The 8,979-nt window shown below is 40.7% G+C and overlaps 1 protein-coding gene across 1 annotated transcript; it reads right to left on the reverse strand.

Annotated features, from left to right (window-relative positions):
* Positions 1–995: 995 nt before the first annotated feature.
* On the reverse strand, positions 996–6,751 carry LOC124664752 (aspartate--tRNA ligase 2, cytoplasmic-like). Its single transcript, XM_047202198.1, has 10 exons — positions 6,407–6,751; positions 6,163–6,273; positions 5,939–6,055; positions 4,461–4,754; positions 4,269–4,379; positions 4,100–4,153; positions 2,841–2,920; positions 2,647–2,762; positions 1,334–1,448; positions 996–1,211 (listed from the first exon to the last, which is right to left on the reverse strand). The coding sequence occupies exons 1-10, from the start codon at positions 6,749–6,751 to the stop codon at positions 1,085–1,087; spliced, it is 1,470 nt and encodes a 489-aa protein (XP_047058154.1). The 3' UTR covers positions 996–1,084.
* Between the last annotated feature and the right edge of the window lie 2,228 nt (positions 6,752–8,979).

Consider the following 8,979-nt stretch of genomic DNA (forward strand, 5'->3'; position numbering starts at 1 on the left):
TTGCCGGGGCGACCACGCGAGGAAGACGAACAGAGTCACGGTGCCGCTTATTTTTTCGCAAGCGAATGTAGGTCGAACGGGTCATGGGCCGGTGCCTTCGGTCGGCCCATCTGGTGGAGTCGCGCGGGTCTGGCGACGAAGCTGCTGTCGTTCGGCTCCTGCCGTGTCCGTGTGGGCAGAAAAAACGTGTCAGTTTGGACAGAAAAAACGTGCTACGGCTAGGAACAATAAGGGGAAGGTGGAAATTCTTAATCAGGTGACGTGGCTCGCTGTGAGACCAGCAAAATGGGGCCATCTATTAAGAAAGAGAAGATTATAGATTAGTATTTGGAAGACAGTGAATGTGTACCGGTAATGTGAGACTATGTTATTCTGCCCATGTAAATGTACTGTTTTTGCCTCATGTAACATGGAATTATATCTAAGCTGATGTATATTCACGTGTTGTACAGACAATATTTTGAAATATGTATATGCATTAATGTATAATCTCATACAACTGCGATTCCTCACTTTCACATCCAAACAACATTTGGCATTCCATTCGGGAGTGGTGTTTTGGCTCACGTGGGATGCTTTCCTTTATTTCAAAATGTATCTTAGACACATTTTGAAATGACAAAAAATTTGAAATAAAAATTCGCATGTACATCTTCACGTGCTACACGTCTTCAAAGTTGTTTGATCAAAAATCAACTTGACGTGCGGCATATGTGAAAAAGACAAAATTTGATGCTAAAAATAAGGCTTTTCACAAGATAAGTTCTCTTTTTTTACCTATACCACAAAAAATATCGGGTTTTCGCGAAACTTGACGAACGCACATACATTGTGGAGATGTACATGTAGAATTTTTTATCAATTTTTTTTAACACTTCGAAATGTGTTTGTTTGGCAGAGGGAGCATATGGCATCTAGGAGCCGAATTGAATTTCCGCATTCTACATCAGTATCAAGTTTGGGTTTCAAATATCTAAACATCTAAACAAAAAATATTGGCATTTGATCTTAATATCAATATCCTGGGTATTGGATCAACCCAATACAATGCCAAGCCTCCCAATACAAACATCCAAACATAGCCTTATGGCTCGAGCCTGTGCGGGTCGCGAGGGAAAAGAGATGCCTTCCTGATGTTGTCGAGGCCACAGAATAGCATCACTACTCGCTCCAACCCGGCACCAAAACCACCATGTGGAGGTGCACCATATCTGCAATCGAGTACCAAGGAGCAGAAGAAAAATATGTGTTAGCATTCCAATGGACGGTTGCAACACAAGTTACATTCTGCAACATCCGAAGATTGCTGTCATTTGATGGGTGCAGAACAGACCTGAATGAGTCTATGTATGATTTAATAGTGCTTAGATCAATTCCACACTCCTTTGCACGTTTTCTCAGCAGGTCAAGCGTATGAATTCGTTGTCCTCCAGAAATAATTTCCTCGCCTGAAAAAATTAGTTCGATATCAGACTTACAACGCACAATCATTTCTTGTAATATGGATGGATATACAAGACAGCTTAATATGCAAGACCTCAAAAGAATATGAATCTTAAGGTCTTCATTCCTATAGGTATGAATGATATTTTGTTCAGTACACCAGCATGTCTTTTCTGTACTGAACTAATGATGGGCATAGGAAACAAGCCACACAACCAAGAGTCTAGGACGATGCTAGCCACCGGTGTTTGTCCTAAAGTACAATCTGGTCAGGATGCAGTGTAGACTCTAACTTGTGTTAAACTAGCTTGCACACAATAAAACATCATTCCTACAGCTCTACAAGTGCCAAGAAGAATACCTGTCTTGCTCACCGACGCTGTATGATGTACAGTGATAAAATATTCAACAGCATAGTTACATCAATGTAGTCATATAGTTCTGCCACATGTATGAATGATATTCCCTCCATTTACCAAATATGGCTTCCAACCTTTCCTCCAAAGTGCGTCTGATTCTAGTATTTTAAATCAACTTCTACACCATTTTCTTTTTAAAATATGCTTTCTCATTTGCTTTCTAATGTCATTTATGCAATGGAGTGGACTTCAGTTGAAGCTGTCATCTTAGCAAGAAGAAATGACCTAATGAATGTGGGTAATATGGTGTTTTGTACATGTGTCTTGGATGTTTTGAGAAGTCCCAGAATGTAACCTTTTAAGACCCAGTTGAAAAATGATGCTGCAAGAAACTGAACGGTGCAAAACAAGGAAACTTAACTTAGAACTCAGTAGAAGTCTACTTCATTTAATGCTGACATTTCATAAATTTAACATGCTCACATGATTTAATTTTACTAAAAAAGAGAGGTGGTACCACTATACGTCTGAAGCAATGGTATCTAATATTTTAAAGAAAAGTGGTATCCTTTCAATGCATGTTTTCATCTGAGTGGACTAGGCTGGAGACCAAGAAAACAGTAGCACTTATTAGGTAGAGAAATAAACTTTATATGGAGCATATAAAAATAATGAAACATCTACATAGTTAATGTTTTTGCAATTTTGCTCCAACCAAAAGTCAAAGAGAAATAGATCTTCAAATGTATAAAAATAACACAAAAAGTTGTGCCATGCAACTGTAATCACAAGCCAATAAACTTTTTTTTCCAGCGTTTAAATGACTGAATAACTTAACACCCACCTCGAATGAAGACATCGAACGAGTTGCTGTAAGAAGGGTCATCATAACAAGGCATGGTGTAGAAAGGGCGTACGGCCAACGGATACCGATGTAGAATGAAAAATTCTGTGCCATACCTATAAATAATAGAAAAAAATGTGTTACTGAAACTTGAAAGGGACATAGTTATACAAGTGAAATAGACTCCCACATACTTCTCCTTAACAAGCCGACCAAGTTGTTTCTCAGCTTCTGTGTTGAGGTCACCCATAGGCTCGATTTCAATTCCAGCTTCCTGGCAAATAAACAAGTCATACATGTTTAACTTTTACCACTGAAACTAATGACATAGTTTTTCAGATAACTTTTTTTATACTATTTTTATCCTAATATAACAAAGAAACCAAGCAAGGTTCTAGGTAGCTACACACCAAAACTAATTAAACAGAAACTGAGTTTCTTGAAGCCAATATTCAAAAACCATAATTTGATATTACATAATCATGATCTTGTGTAACATACTTGTTCAAATAATCATCAACTGAGTTCACTTCTCCCACTTCTAGGGTGTCAAGAATAAATTTGGATCTTGAATTTTACAAAAAAAACTCTCATAGTATCAAATCAGATCCGAAACACCAGACAGATCTTGTTTCGTTACTAAACAATAAAAACTAGTAACGACATTTGTTTTGCTTTCAAATAGTTATTAGTTCAGCACCCAAACGGGTCATGCTATTTACACGAAGTGCCAAAAATTCACTGTCCACACAATGGATTGATTCCAGAGAGTTTGGGTTCTGAACGAAACAATAACTTTCCGGTGACCACCAGAATTCACTGAGCCTGATTTCTGGAGAAAGTTTATCGATTTTCTTAAAAAATATGCACTTATGCTGTAATTATTTTTTAGCTAACTAATAAACCAACCACGTTGGCGATGCTATAAAAGGCTGCCAGTTTCTACCAGACCATGATTATATATTTTTAACAAAACAATTCAGTGGGTACAAAATCCAACCGACAGAACACTATAATAATGGTTAATGTGTAATTAACAGTTGCCAGATAAAAAATACCCAAGAATTTGTTGATGAACACCTTAAATTGTAAAAAAAAATGCAGAACGTCCAAATAAAAATTCTTTTTTCTTCGATAAAGGGCATTTTATTACTTAAAAGTTTAAGCGTTACACCCGGCTTCTGCATAAGTAAGATGCACACAGCCGCAAATAGAAATTCTTAGGATTCTTAAGTAATCCGGAGACCATATAACCCAACAAGGCAGCTATTAGTAGTATAGTTGTGGTCTCAAAGGATTTTCAACTTGGAGGCTTCAGTCAATAAACAAAGCAAACATATAATGGAGCTATTAAAGTACTAACATCATTCATAAAATACTGAGAATAATACGAAAAAAAATGTATAAGAGCAAGGAATGACTACGATGATGAAATAGCCACAAGAGTACAGACCTTCAACATTTCAATTCCCTCCGCATATGTTAGCCTCAAGGTTTTCTCTAGGTACTGTATAAATTAGCAGAAATTGGGACAGTTGCTTGGGCAAAAGCATACAGAATATAACATCATACAATATACAGAATATAACATAATACAATATGGAATAAGGTTTTTTTTTTACCTTCAGAGGCTTGAATGGACACTGCTTATTTATGATCTCCAGTTCCAGTTGGCAATTTTCATTGAGGTAGTTGAACATTGATACGAATAATCCGTCTATAATATCACAAACCTGTGCACAAAAATAAGTCCTTGGTCAGCATAACTTCAACAAATGAACTACAGATGATTTTTCCTCCAAAATCTTCCTCACCTCAAAGTAGTGCTCCTTTATCTCCATCTCTGCATCCAGCCCGGTAAACTCGCACAAATGCCTGTGTGTGTTTGAGTTTTCGGCTCTAAATATAGAACTAACCTCAAACACACGGCCTAAGCCAGCACAAATACTCATCTGCTTGTGTAATTGAGGAGATTGTGCTAAGCAAACAGGCTCGCCATTAACGTACAGTAGCTTGAATACAGCTGCACCGCCTTCACTTGATCCAGAAATAATCTTGGGGCTGTGGACCCCTTTAAATTTCTTTGAGCGCAAATAGTCCCTGAATTTCTGCAACGGTATATATCCAATAATGGTTATATACATGGACCAGAAGAAGAAAACTAACATTACATGCTACAGAAATACATATTCCGTCTGCCCCTATTAATAAGGCACCCTCATGATTTTTCGTGATGAAAACTAACTTTGACCTTCAGTTTGACCAATAACAACGAGTCACGTGTCATGGAAATTACAGCATTGAAAATTTCTATCGAATTTGGATTCAGTTGTGGTGGCACATAAGCCATGTTTTATTGGTTAAATGGACGGTGAAAGTTGAACCTTGAAATGTGTATGTGTGTGTACCACATAACCTGGGACAGAAGGGGAGTAATAAAATTTAGCTGCATAAGACCGACCAACATGAGCATAGTTTTGATAAAGCAACACTTAGTCCAAAGTTTTTAAATAGCCGGCTATAGCCCGGTTATAGCCTTTCGGGAGACTGCCGTTGTGGCTATGCCATTTATAGGCTAAATGAGAGAAAAAAACGCTAATAGCCGGCTATAGCCTTATTTAGCTCCTATTTAGCCTCTAATTTAGCCGCTAAACCTCCTGTATTTTGAATTTCTCTTCTCTTTTCTTTTATATTTCATGTTTTCCGAATTTGCGTTCAATATAATTAGATAAAACTTGTGAGTTGAATAATTGACTACTTGTTTGCCTTGAATAGTCGAATAAGTTGTATCACGAATCGTGTTTGAGTTATAGTCTTCCTCTTCTTTTGGTAACATATGACTGAAATATTCCAAATTTTTGTAAAAGGCTAAATAAGGGCGGGCCTGGTGCAGCGGTAGAGCCTCACCGCCTGTGACCGAGAGGTCCCAGGTTCGAGTCGCGGTCTCCTCACATTGCACTTCGTGAGGGTAAGGCTTGCCACTAACACCTTCCCCAGACCCCGCACAGTGCGGGAGCTCTCAGCACCTAAAAAAATCGCGGCTAAATAAGATAGACGGCTATTTTAAACTATGACTTTGTCAAATCCAAGGTGCAATAAGATAAAAAAAATGGGAGCTCAATGTTGAGGTGCCTTTTACATGCTGCTAGACTGCTAGCCAACAGGCTATGCTACCTTGTTGCTTAAAAAAAACAGGTGTTGGATGCTAGCCATAACAATTACTAAGCTCAAGCAGAATGCCGTATGACATGAATGATAACGTTGATTACTACAAACAAGGACAAACACTCACATGTTCAACATGGTCTTGGATAGCACCGAAGATTGCTTGATTCATGGGTGTCCTCAGACCGAGAACTCGATGGTTCAATCGTGTGTCCTGGAGAACCCGCGCCAGTTTATGTCCACTCTGTAATCATGGCACACGACAGGATCATAAGAATATTAGGCAGGAAGTATGAAGTGCTGGGGAAACAGAGTCAAACGACGAAAGGGAAGCAGAGGAAAAGGAGATACCTGCTCAGCCTTCTCAAATTCTGCTTCACTACGGGCTGCATCCTCAAGGTTGAATGGAAGTGTGGGGATGGCCGAGCTGATGCAATGGACCTTACTGACCTGAATCTCCACCTGCCAGTAAGAAGAGACACACAAGCCAAAGATGTAACACATCACAATTAGGCGACGCCAGTTGAAATCCATCTTTAACTGCAGCGGCAAAGGCTGCTGCTGATGACAAAAGAAACGAACACTTGGCGCAGACCTTCTGTGTTGTGGCCTCGATGGGCTTCTCGGGGAGGGAGACGACGCCCTCAATGTCAACGACGCTCTCCTTGTTGATGGAGGCGGCAAACTTGATCATCTGCGTGCTGACGCCAGTGTCATCGCTGGCGCTGAGCACGCACTGCACGGTGCTGATGCCGTCGCGCAGTACGACGAAGGCCCTCTTCTTGCCGACCTGGCGGATCGCCTGCGCAAACCCGCGGATCAGCACGGAGCGGCCCGCCGCGGCCTCGTCGAGGTCGTCGATGTCTGTCCAGGAACGGCCGGAGATGGCCTTGGACTGGAGCTCCTCCAAGGGAATGTCACCATAGTTTTCCGACGACATTGCGGGAGTGTTGGCGAGGGGAAAGCAAGAAGATTTTGGAGTATAAATATATATGGAGAGAAAAGAGGTGTCTTGGCTCCTACGTAAGCCTAACAGAGAGAAGGGTAGCTTGGCTCCAACGAAATAGACCGAGTTTTTTTTTTTTTTTGAGGAAACGAAATAGACCGAGCTAGGAGACAGAGGAGGAAGGTGGCGATCGCTCGGGGGATAGGGTTCGGGCAGGTTAGGTGGGCCTGGCCGGCACAAGGGGCTTCCCCCTTTTTTTTTCTGTTTATCTACATCTACACTACTAATAATCTACACTATCTATCTACACTACTAATAATTTACATCTACATCTATCTACACTTCTACATCTACACTACTAATAAAAGAACAAACTTAAATTTCCCTAAAGCCACACCATCAGGTGTACACACAATGAGTAGCACCGCACAATTAGGCCCACCAAACTCAATGTAAAAGCCATTATTAATTTGGTGTGCACTTGGCATTTTACATTTTACATTGACTGAGCATACTCCACCTCCACCCGCACACAAAAATAAGAAATCCCTGTCCCGCTCCCTCATCCCCTACAATCACGCATACAATATCCGGAAAACGGACACTCCTCCTCTACTTCGGTTAGCCATCAGCACTGAGGACGACCTGCCTTGCATGGCAATCCCACCAAACGCTGCCCAGCAGCGGTGTCGCCTCCCTGCATGGAAACCTCGCAGCGTTGCACCGCACCGTCGCCTCCCTGCACGGGACCTCGCTGCCCTGCCCCGCACCATCAGTGGGTCGACGCTCCTGCTTCACCCCTCAATGCCGACAAACCATCACATCATTGCAACTCCTTCGCCATCCTGTAAAAACGCACATAAATTGGATTGCGTAAATTAAGATTTTCCTGGCTGAATTTTGAAGTAACAGGTAGCCCCATCAGATCGGCCAGGTATGAAACGACCTCAACCATAATATCAGTAGCAACCAATCGTACACGGTAGTCATACTGTGCAGGACTTCTAATGTAACATCAGTGTTATAGTTCACCATACAGAACAAGGCATAAAACAATTTACTGTCCATGGATGAAAATAATTCTGGACGTCTGAACTGGAGTCATGTGTCATATTAAATATCTCATAGTTTATTTCCTAGATGTTATGGAAAACTAACCAAAACAATGCATTACAGAAAACATAGGACAACAAAAATAGAAGGTAACACTTGCACATAATTAGGACTACTTTGGTTTTTGGTGAGCTTCCCTTCAATATGAATGTAGTAAAACTGTATAAATATTTTCACATAATTATATTTGATGCAAGTGATACATATATTTGTCTCAGCAAGTATTCCAGATTGACCCATCCGCGGTAATTTCGCAGGAGGGGCGAATAAACCGGGTTATCATCCAACCGCGTCCATCCGCGGGGAGAGTCTCATTCTACCTAACAACGTATAGCCAAGGGAGGGATCATTCCCCCGTTGGTCAACGTTTTAGTATTCCAGATTGAAAATCATACAAATAAGAGGTTTATGTACATGAACATATTTGCCACTACTATGATCTACCAAGAACAGGGGAGTAAAACTTCATTCCTCATAAAAAAACAAGGTTATGATCCGTACGAGATGCTGGTCTAATTAGTAATCGCATCTGTCTGTGTGATTTAGTGTATTTCACAAAAGGACCAGGAGAGATTCTATGAAGACAAATATGTAGATGCCGAGCCGACACAGTTCACCCTTTCTTCCTGGACATAAACTCTGAGTTTCGGTTGCAGGCTGCAGAGTATTATGAGCCACTGAATTTTGAAGTATCAGGCAGCCCCAATCGTGCGGGGGCGCGCACCCCATTTCAGGATTTAAGTAACACGGACACCTTGGGTAAGTATCAGCAAGCTAATTTTTATTTTCAGACATGAACGCTGTGTTGTAGATGTGCGAACTTGTGGTATGTAACTTGAGATATACTTTGCAAAGATGCCGAAGAGCTGAAGAGATATAAAAACAAACAAACCTGGAAATGAAAGACGGCAAGTACACAAAGCGAATAGGAATTCAGAGTTCTGTTCTTGGGATCATTGACGTTCTAGGACTTTGCCCATTCCTTGACCTGTAAAGAAAGTAAAAAAACATAATGAGGCTTAGGCTCTGCCTATCAAAAAAATTGTGGCAACAAAACTCTCTCTTTGTTATAGGTACCAATAAGACCATCTATCACCAAAGCGCATATC

Source organism: Lolium rigidum, chromosome 6, assembly GCF_022539505.1.
Source record: "Lolium rigidum isolate FL_2022 chromosome 6, APGP_CSIRO_Lrig_0.1, whole genome shotgun sequence".
NCBI classification, from domain to species: Eukaryota; Viridiplantae; Streptophyta; class Magnoliopsida; order Poales; family Poaceae; genus Lolium; species Lolium rigidum.